At 42.3% G+C, this 21,706-nt stretch overlaps 1 protein-coding gene across 1 annotated transcript in view; it reads left to right on the top strand.

Annotated features, from left to right (window-relative positions):
- The first annotated feature begins 240 nt into the window (after positions 1-240).
- LOC126077355 (DNA polymerase nu-like) overlaps positions 241-21,706 on the top strand; it is a 108,548-nt gene continuing 87,082 nt past the window's right edge. The window contains exons 1-4 of the mRNA XM_049886610.1: positions 241-291; positions 1,314-1,378; positions 8,708-8,791; positions 9,113-9,208. Coding sequence (XP_049742567.1) covers positions 1,316-1,378; positions 8,708-8,791; positions 9,113-9,208 — 243 coding nt within the window. The 5' untranslated portion in view covers positions 241-291; positions 1,314-1,315. The remainder of the gene's footprint in view (positions 292-1,313; positions 1,379-8,707; positions 8,792-9,112; positions 9,209-21,706) is intronic.

Raw genomic sequence — 21,706 nt, 5'->3', positions numbered from 1 at the left:
GCCCTACCTGGCATTTCTAGCCTTGTAACAAAAAAAGGACACTTGAAGGAAATGAGTTTTGTTAAGAAAGAGGAAGGGAGAGAGGAGTGGACGTTGGATAGGAAACAACCGTGTTCACTACGGCAATTGCCTTAATTTTTGCCCAATGGAATTAAGTAAATTAAGTAGGCTTTTCAGCAAAATGCAGATAGAAATAAGTAACGTTGATATTATTACATTCTGTGAAACAGGTTTATGGTTTATGGCAACTATTTTGTACTTTGGAGCTTCCTCTGATACCAATTTTGGCAGGTAAGGTAACTATAAAGATGAAGTATATTCACTTTTTCTAGAGAATTCTTGAAATTGTTTGAGAACAGTTTTTTCTCCCTTAAATTACAGTGAACCTGTGAAAGCTGGAACTCGCCACGACTGCCTTGTTTTTCTGGCTCTTTCAAATTTTCCACTTTTGACAGGGTGCAGCCTTAGCAGTTTTCTTTTGCTTATTTTGGTAGAAAATATTTTAGTTTTCTTCCGCTGACAGGTTTCTGCCTTACACAGGTTCTAGCTTCCACAGGTTTTACCGTATTTAGGGAGTAGCAAGCTCTTTCTTTTCCCTTTCGGCCACATGAGGGGTCAGACTGCCTCCTCTCTCGGGGTCTAGAGGCCTAGAAGTTTCTGACATTGCAGTTGTACAGAGTCCCTTCTATAGTGTGAGGTTGTGCTGGGTGTTCTGGCTGAGAGGCAAACGCCACATAATTCCCACACTCCTGAGAGGCAGCGGGGCCAGGAGAGGAGGCCTCTCTGGATACTTTACATGTTAGTAGTTGTCTCTCATCCCTAATTTTTATGCTTTTAACTCTCCCTTTCTTAGGGTGATGGAGTCTTAGAAACTTCCCTAGAGGAATATTGTAGGGCTTAATTCTGTCTTTGCCTCTGTAGTGTCCCTGGCCTCCGCAGGTCTTGCTGTGAACCTGGGGTAGCAGAGCTTCACCCAGTGCCTCTGCAGCTGTGCTGGCCTGTAGAGAGATTCTCTGTTCAGTGTGTGCCTCCCTCGCCCACTCCCACCTATCCCGTGGTCAGAGCAAGGGCTCAAACTCTAGCTCTGTCAATGCTCTGAGTTCCTTACCTGAGCTCTTGTGTTCTCACTGTCAAACGGGACTAATCATAGACATTTTGCAGACGTTGGCACATAGTAGGTGCAAGGGAAGCGGTAGTTGCTATCATTATTGTCTTCTTTGAGGCAGTGAGGTTTAGTTCTTGCACTTTAGTGTTTTACTAAGAAATGATTTGTTAATGTAATGCAAATATTATGTTTGGTTTTTGAATCACAGTGATGGAAAGCCATAAGATTCAAGTAAACAAGGAAGAAATGGAGAGGACTTCAGCTCTGCTTGGGGTAAATATTTCAGACTATTCTGATTTGTAACTTTCTCCTGCATAGCTTTCTTGGTTTGTTTTCTGCCTGCTCTCATTACAAATAACACTACATCCTTGAGCATGTCTCCTGTGCACATGGACACGTGCTTCTTTAGGGTACCAACACAGAGTTCAGCTGCTGGGGCACAGGGTATGGCGTTGCTCAACTTTGTTAACATAATACCAGATAGCTTCCATAGTTGCAATGCCAATATACACACACCTACATGCCAGTACACACACCTACATGCCATATACACACCTACATGCCATATACACACCTACCAGAAGTGTGCAGGAGAGGGCCTGTTGTTGCACAGCCTCACCCACACCACGTGTATCAGACTTTTACGTTGTAGTCATTTGGTGGGTACATGGTAGTATCTCACTGTGGGTTTTGTGTGTGTGTGTGTGAACTATTTTTATAGTGCTTTTATTAAATCCTGAACATTACATTTGGTTTATATATAAAACTATACTAGCCATAAAAAAATAAGACAATTATACAGTCATGTGCCACATGCCATCCATTTGGGGCAATGTCTGTGGAAATGTTTAAGGGAAAGCAAATCTCCTTTTGTTTATTATTTCACCCTAATGTTTTTAAAGACCCCAAACACCCAGAGTGAAAGAGCGCCGGGGCTCCAGGGCACATCCCAATTCCTGCAGTGCCTCCTTCTCCACCTCCTCATGCTCCTTGCCCTCCTTTTGGCTTCATTTACCTGCCCAGCAGCCATGCCACCATTCACTCCCAGTGCATGGCAGCACCCGCTGTGGCTCCACTCCTGCTGCTGGTGCTGGTCACTGTGGTTTTTGTTTCCACTTTCCTGATTACTAATAGGTTGAATAGCTTTTCAGATCATTACCGGCTATTAAGACTTTCTCTTTTGTAAAGGGTCTATTCAAGCCTTTTACCCATTGTTATATTGAGGGTTTTGTCTTTCTCTTGCTGATTTACAGGACATCTACAAATATGCTGGATACAAGTCTGTTACGTGTACCTTCTCCCTTTTTATTTTCCTAATGGTGTCTTTTGATGAACAGAAGTTCTTAATGTCAATGAAGTCCAATGAACCAAACGTTTTAAAAATGTTTAGTCTTAGTGCTAAGATGTCTTTACCTGTCCCACGGTCCTGAAGGTTTTCTTCTACAAACTGCATCATTTTACTTTTCACTTTTGGCTTATCATCCATTTCAGATTAACTTTTGTATATGGTGTGAAGTACAGTTATGTTTTCTTTTCATGTAGATTTTCAGTTATTTCAGCACCATTTGTTAAAACACCATTGTTTTCCCCACAGAATGGCAGAGCCTGAAATATTGACTGTTTGGCCCAGTCTATGGGGAGAGCCCTGGTGGTCCAACGGCTAAGCACTTGGCTACCAGCAGAAAGGTCGGCCGTTTGAACCCACCAGGCACTCCGCGGGAGAAAGGTGTGGGCAGCCTGCTTCTGTAAAGATCATAGCCTTGGAAACACTATAGGGCAATTCTACTCTGTCATATAGGGCCACTATGAGTCAGAATTGACTCAATGGCAGTGGGTATAATTGGTGGCACTGTAGTACAGAAAACCACAGTGACACCAATTATACCCATTGCCGTTGAATTTTGGATAAAAATTGCAGAAGTTTATTGCAAGCAAAGATTTTAGTTTGAACTGGGAACAGCACAGCTCATTGAGATGAGGCAGTGGTGTTCGAAGACAGGGTCTGAATCAGGGATAATTATACTGCTACAGCTGGCATCAGCCACAGGTTATTCTTGATTGGTGCGTCTCTGATTAGGAAAATGGGAGGTGAGATCTGGTGATGGGGGGGGTTGAGGTGCCTTATTGATTGAGAGGGTATAGCTGCAAAACATTGATTGGTTACCAGTTATTAATAACTATGGTTAGAGATTCCCCCACACATCTGTCAGTTTGTCATACTGTGGGGGCTTGTGTGTTGCTGTGATGCTGGGATTGATGCCACCAGTACTCATATACCAGCAGGGTCACCCATGGCAGACAGGTTTCAGCTGAGCTCCTAGACTAAGATAAACTAGGAAGAAGGACCCAGCCGTCTACTTCTGAAAAGAATTAGCCAGTGAAAATCTTATGAATAGCAGCAAAACGTTGTCTGATATAGTGCCAGAAGATTAGCCCCTCAGGTTGGAAGGCGCTCAAAAGATGACTGGGGAAGAGCTGCCTCCTCAAAGAAGAGTTGACCTTAATGACGTGGGTGGAGTCAAGCTTTCGGGACCTTTGCTTGCTGATGTGGAACAACTCAAAATGAGAAGAAACAGCTGCAGACATCCATTAATAATCAGAATGTGCAAAGTATGAACTAGGAATCTAGGAAAATTCCTAGTCATCAAAAATGAAATGGAACGCATAAACATCAATCCTAGGCATTAGGGAGCTGAAATGGACTGGAATTGGCCATTTTGAATCGGACAATCATGTGGTCTACTATGTCAGGAATGATGACTTTAAGAGGAATGGTATTGGAGCCATCGTCAAAAGAACATTTCAAATTTCAAGATCTATCCAGAAGTACAGCAGTGTCAGTGATAGAATAATAGCCATATGCCTACAAGGAAGACCGGTTAATACGACTATTATTCCAATTTATGCACCAACCACTAAGCCCAAAGGTGAGGAAATTGAAGATTTTTACCAACTTCTACAGTCTGAAATTGATTGAACATGCAATCAAGATGCATTGATAATTACTGGTGATTAGAATGCAAAAGTTGGAAACAAAGAAGGACCAGTAGTTGGAAAATATGGCCTTAGTGATAGAAATGATGCCGGAGATTGCATGGTACAATTTTGCAAGACCAATGGCTTCTTCATTGCAATTACCTTTTTTCACCAGCATAAATGGCAAATATACACGTGGACCTTGCCAGATGGGATACACAGGAATCAAATTGACTACATCTGTGGAAAGAGATGATGGAAAAGCTCAATATCATCAGTTAGAACAAGGCCAGGGGCTGACTGTGGAATAGACCATCAGTTGCTCATATGCAAGTTCAAATTGAAGCTGAAGAAAATTAGAACAAGTTCATGACTGAAGACCAGACAAGTTGTGGAATGACATCAAGGATATAACATGTGGAGAGAGCAAGAGGTCATTAAAAAGACAGGATAGAAAGAAAAAAACAAAATGGATGTCAGAAGGGACTCTACAGCTTGCTCTTGAATATTGAGTAGCTAAAGCAAAAGAAAGAAACAATGAAGTCAAAGAGCGGAACAGAGGATTTCAAAGGGTGGCTCCAGAAGACAATGTAAATTATTATAATGCCATGTGCAAAGACCTGGAGATAGAAAACCACAAGGGAAGAACATGCTCAGCATTTCTCAAGCTGAAAGAACTGAATTCAAGCCTCAAGTTGCAATATTGAAGGATTCCATGGGGAAAATATTGAACAATGCAGAAAGCATCAAAAGAAGATGGAAGGAATACACACAGTCATTATACCAAAAAGAATTTGTCGATGCTCAACCATTTCAGGAGGTAGCACATGATCAGGAACCAATGGTACTGAAGGAAGAAGTCCAAGCTGCACTGAAGGCATTGGCAGAAAACAAGGCTCCAGGAATTGATGGAATATCGATTGAGATGTTTCAACAAACAGAGGCAGTGCTGGAGGTGCTCACTCGTCTATGCTGGGAAATTTGGGAGATAGCTACCTGGCCAGCTGACTGGAAGAGATCTATATTTAAAAGGGAATCCAACTCAATGTGGAAATTATCACACAATTTAATTAATATCACACTCAAGTAAAATTTTGCTGACGATTATTCAAAAGTGGCTGCAACAGCATATCGACAGGGAACTGCCAGAAATTCAAGCCAGATTCAGAAGAGGACGTGGAATGAGGGATATCATTGCTGATGTCAGGTGGATCCTGGCTGAAAGCAGAGAATACCAAAAAGATGTTTACCTGTGTTTTATGGACTATGCAAAGGCATTTGACTGTGTGGATCATAACAAATTATGGATAAAATTATAAGGAATGGGAATTCCACAACACTTAATTGTGCTTATGAGGAACCTGTACATAGCTTAAGAGGCAGTCATTTGAACAGAACAAGGGGATACTTTGTGGTTTAAAGTCAGGAAAGATGTGCGTCAGGGTTGTATCCTTTCACCATACTTATTCAGTCTGTATGCTGAGCAAATAATCTGAGAACCTGGACTATATGAAGAATGGGGCATCAGGATTGGTGGAGGACTCATTAACAACCTCTTTTAAGCAGATGACACAAACTTGCTTGCTGAAAGTGAAGAGGACTTGAAGCACTTACTGATGAAGATCAAAGACTACATCCTTCAGTATAGATTACACCTCAACATAAAGAAAACAAAAATCCTCACAACTGGACCAATGAGCAACATTATAATAAATGGAGAAAAGATTGACGTTGCCAAGGATTTCATTTTACTTGAATCTACAATCAGCACTCAATGGAAGCAGCAGTCAAGAAATCAAAACACACATTGCATTGGGCGAATGTGCTGCAAAAGACTTCTCTAAAGTGTTGAAAAGCAAAGATGTCACCTTGAACACTGTCATGGATTGACTTATGTGCCCCCAAAAATGTGTATATCAACTTGGTTAGGCCATGATTCCCAGTATTGTATGGTTGTCCTCCATTTTGTGATTGTAATTTTATGTTGAGAGGTTTAGGTTGGTATTGTAACGCCATCCTCACTCAGGTCACCTCCCTGATCCAAGGTAAAGGGAGTTTCCCTGGGGTATGTCCTGTACCACCTTTTATCTCTCAAGAGATAAAAGGAAAGGGAAGCAAGGAGAGAGTTGGGGACCTCACACCATCAAGTATGCAGCACCAGGAGCAGAGTGCATCCTTTGGACATGGGGTCCCTGCACCTGAGAAGCTCCTTGACCAGGGGAAGATTGAAGACAATGGACCTTCCTCCAGAGCTGACAGAGAGAGAAAGCCTTCCCCTGGAGCCAACACCCTGATTTTGGACTTGTAACCTACTAGACTGTGAGAAAATAAATTTTGTTAAAGCCATCCCCTTGTGGTATTTCTGTTATAGCAGCACTAGAAGACTAAGACAAAGACTGAGGTGTGCCTGACCCAAGCCATGGTGTTTTCACCTCATATGCATATGAAAGCTGGACAGTGAATAAGGAAGACCAAAGAAGAATTGGTACCTTTGAATTGTGGTCTTGATAAAGAATATCAAATGTCCCATGGACTACTAAAAGAATGAACAAATCTGTCTTGGAAGAAGTACAACCAGAATGCTCCTTAGAAGAAAGGATTTCGAGACTATGTCTCACATACTTTGGACATGTTATCAGGAGGGATCAGTCCGTGGAGAAGGACATCATGCTTGGTAGAGGGTCAAGGAAAAAGAAACAAAAGGACTACCCTCAATGAGATGGATTGGCACAGTGGCTACAACAATGAGCTCAAGCATAGCAATGATTGTGAGGATGGCACAGGGCCGGGCAGTGTTTCATTCTGTTGTGCCTAGGCTTGCTATGGGCTGGAACTGATTGGACAGCACCTAACAACAACATTGGGACTTGCCTTCTTCCAAACACTGCCGCCATGTTAAGAAGCCCAGGCCTGCTGGCTGAGGACACTGAGTCCACAGGCAGTCAGAACCAACCCCAGATATGAGTGAGACATTAAAGGAGGCCAGCCTTGCCAGTCAAGCCCCCATGACTGTGACTGCAGGAGCAGCCAGCCGAACCCCACCTGCACTGCTGACCCACGGGTCGGCAAAGGAAATAATGCCTGTTTGGAATGTGTCTTATGCAGCAATAGGTAACTGATAGAACCTGGCTCTACTTCCTCTCTGGATAGGGCAGGTTTAGTCCCTCCTTCCCGGCAGGACCCACCTGGGCTGCTCTCCTGGCCACTGGACCTGGTGCCTAGCTGGGCCCTGACCTCTGCTCTGCTCTCTGCTTTGCATTCCTCTCCCATTTCTGCTCCTCAGAGATGTTTATTGTATTTTTTTGAGCCTGTCTATGTCTTCGTTTTTCTCTGTTTGTACTTCATCCGTTACCAGTCTGTGTTTACACACAAGGAATGCATTAAAGTCGAACTTACTGTGCCATTTTCACTGGAAGCCCATTTCTCTCTTACGTTCTTTGAGGTCACACAATTTGGTAGTGAAATTGTAGTTTCCTAAGGGCATGTCTTATCTCTGAAGGGATTCACTGTCTCTTTTCATGCTTTGTTCCTTGTTTTTCTTTTTATTGTTTGTTTGACTATAGAATTTTGGTATAGTTTAACTGAAGCAATAGTTTCTGGGTTTTTTTTTGTGTGTGTGTAGTATTATCTTTTTTGTAGGGAGTCTCTGGGTAGAGCAAATGGTTAAACTAGCGAAAGATTGACTGTTCGAACACACGTAAAGGTGCCTTCTGGCGATCTGCTTCCAAAAGTCACAGCCTTGAAAACCCTACGGAGCAGTTCTGCTGCACTCATAGGGTCACCATGAGTCGGGATTGATTCAACAGCAACTAACAACAACAACAAATTTTTGTAACATACATGTCCCTCTCCTAATTTCTCTGTTTGTTAAACCTCTTTCAGAATTTCTAAGGCTGTTCTCGTTCACTGAAGAGTAGAATGGAGAGGACGTTTCCCTACAGACTTGGTTGATGTCATCTCTTCCCCCTCTCTTCTTTTGTTCCTACCTTTTTAAAGTCCTGCTCTTATTCTACCTTTCTCTCAACCAAAATGGAATGGGAGGTCAGTTCAGCAGGTCTTAACTGTTCTGCTCAGCACTTTATGTGTCAGGTGGATTAGAACACTCAAGGGTATGTTTGGGTTTGTCATCTGGGCTGTCCACACCTTCCTACTCCTTTATCCAGGCTGTGGGTTTGGTGTAATTTTTCCAACCTTTACCCATTCATTTCTCCCGGTGAACTGCTCTCTCTCTGAGGGTGGGAAGGTGCCACCTTGTCATCCCTGTGGTTGCCAGTCAGCTTGGTCCTAACTCTTCTGCCTCAGGACAGTCTTTGCAAATCTTGAAGCTTGTGGTGTGATGTTGGGCTCCTTTTTCTCTAGAAGGAGAATTACTTCTTTTTCTCTCTCTTAGTGTATTATTTACTATCTTTACATCTTTGGTGTTTTTTCCTTAGGTTTTGGGGAGGGTGATTCCATGACCTTGGGTGTTTCCCCATTTTGTATTTTTACTTTTGAAAGTCCATTTTGGTAAATTGTAGATTATTTTCATTCTATTAAGAGCTTTTGTTGTGCTGGGAATTATTTGATGAACAAATTAAACCATTTTGAGATGTTTAATTGACAGTATTGGGTTTATCACATTCACAGTCTCGTCTCAAGGAATTGGAACAAGAAGCTCATTTTGTCGCAGGAGAACAGTTTCTTATAACAAGTAATCATCAGCTCCGAGAGGTACAGCTCCATTTCAGCTCTTTCCTCAAATGTATTATTCGGGGATTAGAGGGCGATTGTATTCTAATTTTGTAAGTATAATTTTATATTGATGACCTGAACGGTCTGCAAGTAGTTCATGTTCTCTCACAAGGAATGAGCACACTGAGATTCATTACTTCAAAGCTTTTCAATCCGAGAAGAGCACTAAATCAGAATTGAAGCATTTTGTAATGTCTAATCAGGTGTGTCTTTGGCTGGTTGCTTTAACTCTGTGATCGTAATGTTCGGTTTCTCTCAAATCTGGAATGTCTCATCGTGTGCCACTTGCTTTCACTGAAGATCCTGTTTGGCAAATTCAAGCTGCACCTGCTGTGTCAGAAGAAGACGCTTGCCAAAACTGCACTGCAGAAATCCCCGTCCACCTCTGAGGCCGTGGTAAGGTTTGAACAACGTTCTTTTTCTTCTACAAATGATAACATGCCTACAACATGTGTGACCTGGTCTCGGGCTGCTCTGGTCCCACAGGAGCAGCCCCCACCACAGACAGTTTGGGTTGGTTGTTTCCTCCTAAGGCCCAAGGCTGCTTTCCTTTCCGTGACCCAAGGAGGACCAGGCAGGCAGAAAAGCTCTCCAGAAGCACTTAATTGTCTTGATTTCCTGCAAAAGATCATTTAGTAGGATTTGGCTCTGCAAACCACATTCTTGCCTATCTAGTCACTCCCTTTCTCTTTCATGCACCAGCAGGTGACCAGAGAAGGGAAACATTGCCAGTTCCCACCTTTCTCCAAATTTATTTTAGAAAAATTTAGCTTCCCTTTCCTTGAGAGGAATAAACTTTTAAAAAGATAGAGAGTGGTGAAATTCTACCCTGTTAGGATCGCAGAGTATAAATAATATTCAGAAGCTGGTGGGTAATATCACTGAGGAAACACAGTGTGGTGATCGGTAGTAAGTGGACTGATGTTAATTTGGCGCGAGTAAGAGATCACAGCTCCACGTGTGTGCATTTGGTGCCCCCTGAGCCTTTGACTTTGCAGGAAGAGGTAAGTTTTCTTCTAGACTCCTCCTCTGTCATTATCGTCTCTCCAAGCACCATACTTTTCCCTTCCGCTTCAGCCCTTTTCCAGCAGGCTTTGAGTACATGGTCCTCACGGAGCCCCGCTCACTGACCTTCCCTAACACCTGGCCCTCTGCCAGCTCTCGGTCATCATTTATGGAGTGAACAGAAGATTCTTGTGGACTGATGGTTCCATTGAAGGGGAATCGGAACCACTCCCTTCCAGAGCCTGCTCTTCAAGGCGTCCTCATCTCAGTGAGCAGCCCATCATCCTCCCAGGTCCTGGGGAGGCGGCACAGAGCACAGGTGTCAGTCAGCCATGGCCATGGCATGGGTATAGCCAAGTACTTGACTGCTGTCTGCCTCAGTTTTCTTATCTATAAAAGAAGGACAATCATAGTACTTCTCTTACTAGAATCTCGTGAGGATTTAGTGTGTGTGTGTGTGTGTGTGTTTATAAACAGTACTTAGGATAATACCTGACACATAAGCCATCAAAAAGCAATAACTGTTGGCTATCAGGAGCCCTGGTGGTGTCATGGTTAAGTGCTTGGCTGCTAACCCAAAGGTCAGCAGTTTTAACCTACCAGTTGCTCCGTAGGTGAAAGATTGGCAGTCAGCTTCTGTAAAGATTACAGTCTTGGAAACCCGGTGGGGCAGTTCTGCTCTGTCCTATAGCGTGGCTATGAGTCAGAATCGACTTGACGGCAATGGGTTTGGTTTTTGGGTTTTAGTAGCTAATAAGGAGCCCTGGTGGTGCAGTGGTTAAGGGCTCAGTTGCTAACTGAAAGGTCAGTGTTTCAAGCCCACCAGTGGCTCCACGGAAGGAAGATGTGGCACTGTGCTTCCATAAAGATTACCCAGAAAAAAAAACCCAATGCCATCGAGTCGACTCTGACTCATAGCGACCCTATAGGACAGAGTAGAACTGCCCCATAGGTTACAACCTTGGAAATCTATGGGGCAGCTCTGCTCTGTCTTACAGGGTCACTAGGAGTTGAAATTGACTGGGTGGCATTGGGTTTGTTTTTTTTTATTGGCTGTCATAATTAATGATTCCATCTAAAAACCTAGGAGCCAGCCTTGATTTTCTCTTAACCTCACCCCACAGCAGGGCTTATGATCTCTACCTAAAAGGTATGTGTCTTGAGTTTGCCTAGTCTGTGAGTCATCAATGTTACCACTCGAGTCTTCACTCAGGTTACTCCAGAGCCTCCTAACTAGTCTCCCAGCTGCTAGTCTCACCCCTGCTAGTCATTCTTCATATGCAGGCAGAGTGCTCTTTTTACAAACATTAATAAAATCATGTTATTCCCCGACTCAAGCTCTAGTGGCTTCCCATTGCACTTAGAATAAAGTCCAAGCTCTGGAGCACGTCCAGCCAGGTGGTGGGCCTAGCCCCGCACCTCCTCTGGCCGCACATCCCTCCTCTTCCTTACCCCTGTACCCAGCCTTCTCTTCTTGGACTGAGCACACTTGCTGCTGCCATAAGCCTTTGCACAAGTGATTTCTTCGGTCTGGAAGGCTCTTCTCACAGCTTCTGCACTGGTTTCTGCATGCCAGCTTAAATTTTGTTTTCAGAAGGGCTTTTTGTGGCTACCCAGACTACAGTAAGGCCCTCAATCATACCTGTTTCTTCACCCGGATTTCTTGTCTGCACAGGATTTATCATTACCTAAAGTTACTCCAGTAGAATAGAGGCTGCTCAGGTGAAAGCCCTCGCTGGACTTGCTCACTGCCTCCGCAGAGCTAGGGTGGCCAGTACTAGCACATGCAGGCGCTAGCATAAATATCTGTGGTTGCTCACAGGACACTGGGCTGCAAGGAGCTCCTGGGAGCAGAACCCCCCATCTTGCTGGAGAAACTGGCTTGGATTTCAGCACCTTCTCCCTTCTCCCCCCAAATTGCACTAGTTATTTCCCTGAAAAGGTCAGCTGTTCAGCAGACGCAGGCAGTACACCTGAAAGTTCCAGCAGTAGGAGATGCCTGTGAAAGCCAGGAACTCCCTCCTGCAGTCTGGACTGGAGCTGGGGTGGGTCTGGGCTCTTACTGCCACAAGCACACTTCATTTTCTGTCTGGGCACCAGCTGGCAGTGTTGCCCTTTTGTTTGCTGCTCCTTTAGCTATTCCAGGCCACTGATAATGTCAGAAGGAAATAAAACTCTCATCTGTTTTTGATGTGTTTTCTTGTAACAGAATTAAGACAATTTGACCTAAATTGTTTTTCACAAAGACATAGTGAACATAAATCGTATTAGCTTTACTCTCTTATTTTAACTGAACAAGTCATGCTATTTATTTTGCACATTTAAGAAATATTAGTTTTTATCCGAAAAATAACATGCCCATGACTCAAAATTCAAAATTAAGACTCTTCTCTCGGCTTCCCTCCAACCTCTCTGTTTCCCTTCTCAGTGTTACAAGTTGCTTCGTCTCCTTCCACAGTCACCAGGTGCACACACAGGCATCTTCAAATGCAGATCTTTGTTATCACACAAATGGCAACACCTTATTGCACCTTGCTTTTCCCATTTAATTTGGAGATGGTTCTTGGAGATAATGCTACCTTATATTTAAAAGCTGGCTGAGTCTTTTTTGGTGGAGGAGAAGGTTGGTGATGGCAGTTGTTATGACCTTTGCTTGTGACGATAAATCAATTATCTCTTTCTCATCCCAAACTGACTTAAAGCAAAAGATTGTTAGCTAAAGGCTCAAAAGTAATTGTTGGAAATTCCTTTTCAAATGTCTTTCTCTTTAATGCCCTCTCTTTTTCACCCTAATATTTAAATTCCTGTTTCTCAAATTGAAATCACACTGGGTGGTTAGCAATAGACAGTGTGTCAAGGCTAAGGTACTCGTCCCCACACTCCCACACTACTGCCACGCCCTGAGGTGACCGGCACTAAAGGTCTGATGGTGTCCTCCCCTACCCCTGGCTCATCCTTACCTGTGTAAACACGCATACAGGTACACAGGAGTCATTTGTGTTCAGCAGAAGGGTTTATTTACAATTTATTATTCTGTAGTTTGCTTTTCTTACTTGAAAATGTGTCTTTTCTTACTTAAAAGCAACCTGACAAGACAGGAGATAGAGATCCCCTTTTCTGTCTTTTCTCCCTGTGCTCCCACACAGAGACATTTTAACTTGAAAGACATTTCCACACAGTATTATTCTGTTTCCTCTGGCAGTCCATTCCTTTCTCCCCAGCACCATTGGCTCCCTCTCTATGGGAGCAGTCCTCTCAGCAGCACATACCCCCTTGACTTCACAGCCACCCTGCTGCCTGCAAAGAGAGCTATCCTTTCAATACCCGAGTCAGGACCTTCCATCTGCTTAAAATTCTGCAGTGGCTTTCCATTTCCCTCACAGTAAAGCTGAGATCCTCCCAATGGCCTGAAAGACTCAATGGCCTGCCTCCTGTCACCTCCCATTCTCTTTGTCACCATTCTCTCGGCTGTCCTGGTGTGCACCAGGCCCTCCAGCCTCAGGCCGTTTGGACATCTTCACTTCCTTAGGCCCCTGCTCCCTGCTACCTTGTTAGGAGAGCCTTCTGGAAACACCTTCCTTAACATCACATCTTCTCCTACCCCTCCCCAACACGTCTGTCCTCCATCTCCCCATTGGCTTTCCTCCATAGCATTAGCATGGTCTGGTGTTATCTAGGTTCCATGCATGTAGTTGCTTAATGCTCAGCTCCCCTGACAAGATTTAAGCTCTAGGAGGCATGGATTTTGTTTTGTTCATGGGGTATTTCCAGTGCCTAGAAAAATGCCTGGGACATAGTTGGTGCTCAGTAAATCTTGAATGAATCCCTCAAGTTTTGATACGTAGTATTCTTCTCATTTGCATTGGGCAAATCTACTGCAAAAGACCTCTTTAAAGCATTAAAAAGCAAAGATGTCACCATGGTGTGCCTAACCCAAACCATGGTATTTTCAATCGCCTCATATGCATGCAAAAGCTGAACAATGAGTAAGGAAGGCAGAAGAATTGATGCTTTTGAATTACAGTGTTGGAAAAGAATATTGAATATACCATGGACTGCCCGAAAAATGAACAAATCTGTCTTGGTAGATGTACAGTCAGAATGCTTCTTAGAAGTGAGGTTGGCGAGACTTCATCTCATGTACTTTGGACATGTTATCAGGAGGGATAAGACCATGGAGAAGGACATCATGCTTGGTAGAGGGTCAGCGAAAAAGAGGAAGACCCTCAACGAGATGGAGTGACATAGTAGCTGCAACAATGGGCCAAACATAGCAACGATTTTGAGGATGGCGCAGGACTAGGCAGTGTTTCCTTCTGTTGTACACATGGTTACTATGAGTCAGAACCAACTTGACAGCCCCTAACAACATTTTTCTCATTGTTTAATTCCAAATATTTTCTCATTTCCATTATGATTCTTCTTTGACCATTGAGTTGTGTTTGAGATGAGTTTTAAAATTTTCAAATGTGAGCAGGCGGAGCCAAGATGGCGGAATACATAGACACTTCCATCGAGCCCTCTTTACAACAAAGACCTGAAAAAACAAGTGAAACGAGTATATGTGTGACAAGCTGGGAGCTCTGAGCATCAAAGGCAAGCTTAGACAACGAAATGAGGGGAAGGGGAAGGAGGAGACCATTCAGAAGCGGAGAGAAGTTATCGGACCTGAGTCGCGGGGAGCCCTCAGGCACCGTTCGTAGCGGCGGCAGCAGTGGGCTGGTCCTACCGTTCGGCCCCAGTTTCCTCATGGAGAAGCAGCCAGCCACACAGCCCACTCACACCTCTGGAACCTGAGGAGAAGGGTGCTCTTGGCAAAAGCTAAGTACTTGCGTATATTTTACCGCGCCCCCCCCCAAGCCAGCTTCAGCGGCTGAATCCCTAGGCATGAGATAGGCCCTGGTGAGCACCCGGAGCCGCCCTCCTGGCCTTCGGGAAGGAAAAAATTTGCAGTTATGGGGGAAAAGATAATTTGCTAGCTCCGTTAACCAGGGGAGCTCAGGAGAGAAGCGGCTCCTGTCCAGGCATAAACTGTCCGTGGACCTTGAGCACCTTTCCCTTCTGCATGGACCTGTCTGGGCCTATTTTGGGAGAATAGGCCTTTGTTGGCAAACTCCAACCGTTTCAGCGGTGTGGTGGAGAGGTGGGTGTTTGACATTTGACATTGCTTTGCCTATTAAACAAGGTCCTCACCTACCTACATCAGGGACCTAAGGACTGCTGGCTTCACTTGGGTCGCCCAGCCACCTGTGACAGGGGTCCACGGATCACTGGTACCTCCCAGTCCTTACAACCAAAAACTTTGGGTGCCCATGGTCCCTCTGCAGAACCCACCCACCAGCACGCTCTAGGGAACAGAGACCTGTTTTTCTCAGAGACACTTGGGGATCGGTTCTCAGCCCACTGCCTTGTTCAGAGCGTGAACCCCTGCTGCAATCAGATACCAGAATATACGCCAATCACCCCTGCCCCTCTAAGACTGTAGGACAGAGCCTATACCACACACTTAATGATCAGCTACCTGGAAACCTGAGCTGAATTCATATAAGAAAACTGAATGGACTCCTAGACTGATATACCTGATAACAGCTCTAGCCAGCTGGGGACAGGACACCAAAGCTCCGAAGGCGAAAATAATCAAGCTAGCTCACTCAAGCAACCCATAGGGGTATACCAAAACAAAACAAAGCAAGCAGCTACGACACAGTAAACAAGCATAAACTAATACAATAACTTATAGATGGCTCGGAGACAACAGTCAATATCAAGTCACATAAAGAAACAGACCATGATCACCTCAACAGGCTCTCAAAACAAAGAATCCAGGGATCTTCTAGATGAAAGTGCATTCCTGGAATTACCAGATGCAGAATACAAAAGTTTAATATACAGAACCCTTCAAGACATCAGGAAGGAAATGAGGCAATACACAGAACAAGCCAAGGAACACACAGATAAAGCAACTGAAGAAATTAGAAAGATTATTCAGGAACATAATGAAAAGTTTGATAAGCTGGAAAATCCCATAGACAGACAGCAATCAGAAATTCAGAAGGTTAACAATAACATTACAGAATCAGATAACTCACTAGAAAGTCAGAGGAGCAGAATTGAGCAAGTAGAAGCTGAAATTTCTGAACTCGAAGATAAATCACTTGGCACTAATGTATTTGAAGAAAAATCCGATAAAAGAATTTAAAAAAATGAAGAAACCTGAAGAATCATGTGGGACTCTATTAAGAGAAATAACCTATGAGTGATTGGAGTACCAGAACAGGGAGGGATAACAGAAAATACAGAGAAAATTGTTGAGGATTTCTTGGCAGAAAACTTCCCTGATATTGTGAAAGATGAGAAGATATCTATCCAAGATGCTCATCGAACTCCACATAAGGTAGATCTTAAAAGAAAGTCACCAAGACATACTATAATCAAACTTGCCAAAACTAAAGATAAAGAGAGAATTATAAGAGCAGTGAGGGATAAAAGAAAAGCCACCTACAAGGGAGAGCCAATAAGAATAAGCTCGGACTACTCGGCAGAAACCATGCAGGCAAGAAGGAAATGGGATGACACATTTAAAAAATTGAAGGAAAAAAATTGCCTGCCAGGAATCATATATCCATCAAAACTGTCTCTTAAATATGAAGGTGAAATTAAGATATTTCCAGATAAACACAAGTTGAGGGAATTCGTAAAAACCAAACCAAAACTAGAAGAAATACTAAAGGGAGTTCTTTGGTTAGAAAATCAATAATATCAGGTATCAACCCAAGACTAGAACACTGGGCAGAGCAACCAGAAGTCAACCCAGACAGGGAAATCTAAAAAAAAAAACAAAGCAAGATTTAAAAAAAAAAAGCCCAACACAGGGTAACGGTGATGTTATTATATAAAAGAAGACAACATTAAAATAATAAAGAGGGACTAAGAAATGTAATCATACACCTTCCATATGGAGAGGAAGGTACGGGGATACAAAGAAATAAAAGTTAGTTTTAAATTTAGAAAAATAGGGGTTAATAATAAGGTAACCACAAAGGAGACAAACTATCCTACTCATCAAAATACAAGGGAAAAATACAGACTCAGCAGAAACAAAATCAACAACAACAAATATGAGGAAAGGACAATATATAAAGAAAATCTACTCAGCACATAAAATCAAGTGGGAAAAAGAAACAGTCAACACACAAAAAAAGACATCAAAGTGATAGCACTAAATTCATACCTATCCATAATTACCCTGGATGTAAATGGACTAAATGCACCAATAAAGAGACAGAGAGTGGCAGAATGGATTAAAAAACAAGATCTGTCTATATGCTGCCTACAAGAGACACACCTTAGATTTAGAGACACAAACTAACAAAAACTCAAAGGAAGGAAAAATATCAAGCAAACAACAATCAAAAAAGAGCAGGAGTGGCAATATTAATTTCTGACAAAATAGACTTTAAAGTTAAATCCATCAGAAAGGATAAGGAAGGACACTATACAATGATTAAAGGGACAATACATCAAGAAGATGTAACCATATTAAATATTTATGCACCCAATGACAGGGCTGCAAGATATATAAAACAAACTCTATCAGCATTGAAAAGTGAGATAGACAGCTCCACAATAATAGTAGGAGTCTTCAACATACCACTTTCGGTGAAGGACAGGACATCCAGAAAGAAGCTCAATAAAGACACAGAGGATCTAAATGCCACAATCAACCAACTTGACCTCGTAGGCATATACAGAACACTCCATCCAAAAACACCTAACTATACTTTCTTTTCTAGTGCACATGGAACATTTCTCTAGAATAGACCACATATTAGGGCATAAAGCAAGCCTTAGCAGAATCCAAAACATTGAAATATTACAAAGCATCTTCTCTGACCATAAGGCCATAAAAGTAGAAATCAATAACAGGAAAAGCAGGGAAAAGAAATCAAACACTTGGAAACTGAACAATAGCCTGCTCAAAAAAGACTGCATTATAGAAGACATTAAGGGTGGAATAAAGAAATTCACAGAATCCAATGAGAATGAGAACACTTCCTATCAGAACCTTTGCGACAGAGCAAAAGCGGTGCTCAGAGGCCAATTTATATCAATAAATGCACACATCCAAAAAGAAGAAAGGGCCAAAATCAAAGAACTATCCCTACAACTTGAACAAATAGAAAGAGAGCAACAAAAGAAACCCACAGGCACCAGAAGAAAACAAATAATAAAAATTAGAGCTGAACTAAATGAAATAGAAAACAGAAAAACAATTGAAAGAATTAACAAGACCAAAAGCTGTTTTTTTTAAAAACTCAACAAAATTGATAAACCACTGGCCAAACTGACAAAAGAAAAACAGGAGAGGAAGCAAATAACCCGAATAAGAAATGAGATGAGCAATATTACAAGAGACCCAACTGAAATTAAAAGAATCATATCAGATTTCTATGAAAAACTATACTCAAACAAATTTGAAAACCTAGAAGAAATGGATGAATTCCTAGAAACACGCTACCTACCTAAACTAACACAAACAGAGGTAGAACAAATAAATAGACTCGTAACAAAAGAAGAGATTGAAAAGGTAATCAAAAAACTCCCAACAAAAAAAAAGCCCTGGTCTGGACGGCTTCACTGCAGAGCTCTACCAAACTTTCACAGATGAGATAACACCACTGCTACTAAAGGTATTTCAGAGCATAGAAAAGGATGGAATACTACCAAACTCATTCTATGAAGCCACAATATCCCTGATACCAAAACCAGGTAAAGACACCACAAGAAAAGAAAATTATAGACTTTTATCCCTCATGAATGGAGATGCGAAATCGTCAACAAAATTCTAGCCAATAGAATTCAACAACATATCAAAAAAATAATTCACCGTGCCCAAGTGGGATTCATACCAGGTATGCCGGGATGGTTCAACATTAGAAAAACAATTAATGTAATCCACCACATAAATAAAAGAAAAGGCAAGAATCACGTGATTTTATCAATGGATGCAGAAATGTCATTTGACAAAGTTCAACACTCATTCATGATAAAAACTCTCAGCAAAATAGGCATAGAAGGAAAATTCCTCAACATAACAAAGGGCATTTATACAAAGCCAACAGCCAACATCACCCTAAATGGAGAGAGCCTGAAAACACTCCCACTGAGATAGGGAACCAGACAAGGATGCCCTTTATCACCACTCTTATTCAACATCGTGCTAGAAGTCCTAGCCAGGGCAATTAGGCTAGACAAAGAAATAAAGGGCATCCGGATCGGCAAGGAGGAAGTCAAAGTATCTCTATTTGCAGATGACATGATCTTATACACAGAAAACCCTAAGGAATCCTCCAGAAAACTACTGAAACTAATAGAAGAGTTCAGCAGAGTATCGGGATACAAGATACACATAAAAAATCAGTTGGATTCCTCTACACCAACAAAAAGAACATCGAAGAGGAAATCAACAAATCAATGCCATTTACAGTAGCCCCCAAGAAGATAAAATACTTAGGAATAAATCTTATCAGAGATCTAAAAGACTTATAGAAAGAAAACTACAGTACACTTCTGCAAGAAACCAAAAGAGACTTACATAAGTGGAAGAAGATACCTTGCTCATGGGAAGGAAGACTTAACATTATAAAAATGTCTATTCTACCAAAAGTGATCTATACATTGAATGCAATTCCGATCCAAATCCCAAGGATATTCTTTAACGAAATGGAGAAACAAATCACCAATTTCATATGGAAGGGAAATAGGCCCCAGATAAATCAGGCATTACTGAAAAAGAAGAACAAAGTGGGAGGCCTTACTTTACCAGATTTTAGAACCTATTACACCGCCACAGTAGTCAAAACAGCCTGGTACTGGCACAACAACAGATACATGGACAAATGGAACAGAATCGAGAATCCAGACATAAATCCATCCACCTATGGGCAGTTGATATTTGAAAAAGGCCCCAAAACAGTTAAATGGGGAAAAGAGTTCTTTTTAAGAAATGGTGCTGGCATAACTGGATATCCATCTGCAAAAAAATGAAACGAGACCCATACCTCACTCCATGCACAAAAACTAACTCAAAATGGATCAAAGACCTAAATGTAAAATCTAAAACGATAAAGATCATGGAAGAAAAAATAGGGACAACGTTAGGAGCCCTTATACATGGCATAAACAGTATAGAAAACATTATGAAGAATGTAGAAGAAAAACTAGATAACTGGGAGCTCCTAAAAATCAAACACCTATGCTCATCCAAAGACTTCACCAAAAAAGTAAAAAGATTACCTACAGACTGGGAAAAAGTTTTTAGCTATGACGTTTCTGATCCGCACCTGATCTCTAAAATCTACATGATACTGCGAAAACTCAACTGCAAAAAGACAAATAACACAATGAAAAAATGGGCAAAAGATATGACTCCACACTTCACTAAAGAAGACATGCAGGTAGCTAACAGATATATGAGGAAATGTTCACAATCATTAGCCATTGGAGAAATGCAGATCAAAACTACAATGACATTTCATCTCACTCCAACAAGGCTGGCATTAATCCAAAAAACACAAAATCTTAAATGTTGGAGAGGCTGTGGAGAGATCGGAACACTTCTACACTGCTGGTGGGAATGTCAAATGGTACAACCACTTTGGAAATCGATTTGGCACTTCCTTAAAAAGTTAGAAATAGAACTACCATAGGATCCAGCAATCCCACTCCTTGGAATATATCCTAGAGAAATAAGAGCCTTTACACGAACAGATATATGCACACCCATGTTTATTGCAGCCCTGTTGACAACAGCAAAAACATGGAAGCAACCAAGGTGCCCATCAACGGACGAATGGATAAATAAGTTATGGTATATTCACACAATGGAATACTACGCATCAATAAAGAACAGTGAGGAATCTGTGAAACATTTCATAACATGGAGGAACCTGGAAGGCATTATGCTGAGTGAAATTAGTCAGTTGCAAAAGGACAAATATTGTATAAGACCACTATTATAAGAACTTGAGAAACAGTTTAAACTGAGAAGAAAACATTCCTTGGTGGTTACGAGGGGTGGGTGGGAGGGAGGGTGGGAGAGGCGTATTCACTAATTAGATAGTAGATAAGAACTACTTTAGGTGAAGGGAAAGACAGCATACAATACAGGGGAGGTCAGCACAACTGGACTAAACCAAATGCAAAGAAGTTTCCTGAATAAACTGAATGCTTCGAAGGCCAGTGTAGCAGGGGCAGGGGTCTGGGGACCATGGTTTCAGGGGACATCTAAGTCAATTGGCATAATAAAATCTATTAAGAAAACATTCTGCATCCTACTTTGAAGAGTGGTGTCTGGGGTCTTAAACGCTAGCAAGCAGACATCTAAGATGTATCGATTGGTCTCAACCCACCTGGATCAAAGGAGAATGAAGAACACCAAGGACAAAAGGTGATTAGGAGCCTAAGAGAAAGAAGGGGTCACATGAACCAGAGACTACATCATCCTGAGACCAGAAGAACTAGATGGTGCCCGGCTACAACCAATGACTGCCCTGACAGGGAAGACAACAGAGAACCCCTGAGGGAGCAGGAGAGCAGTGGGATGCAGACCTCAAATTCTCATAAGACCAGGCTTAATGGTCTGACTGAGACTAGAAGGACGCCTGTGGTCACAGCCCCCAGACCTTCTGTTGGCCCAGGACAGGAACCATTCCCAAAGCCAACTCTTCAGACATGGATTGGACTGGACAATGGGTTGGAGAGGGATGCTGGTGAGGAGTGAGGTTCTTAGATCAGGTGGACACTTGAGACTGTGTTGGCATCTCCTGCCTGGAGGGGAGATGAGAGGGTGGAGGGGGTTAGAAGCTCGCAAAAAGGACACGAAAAGAG

Source organism: Elephas maximus, chromosome 5 (genome assembly GCF_024166365.1).
Source record: "Elephas maximus indicus isolate mEleMax1 chromosome 5, mEleMax1 primary haplotype, whole genome shotgun sequence".
In the NCBI taxonomy this organism is placed as follows: domain Eukaryota; kingdom Metazoa; phylum Chordata; class Mammalia; order Proboscidea; family Elephantidae; genus Elephas; species Elephas maximus.
The sequence above is the reverse complement of the archived record's forward strand: the minus strand, read 5'-3'. Positions and strand labels throughout refer to the sequence as shown.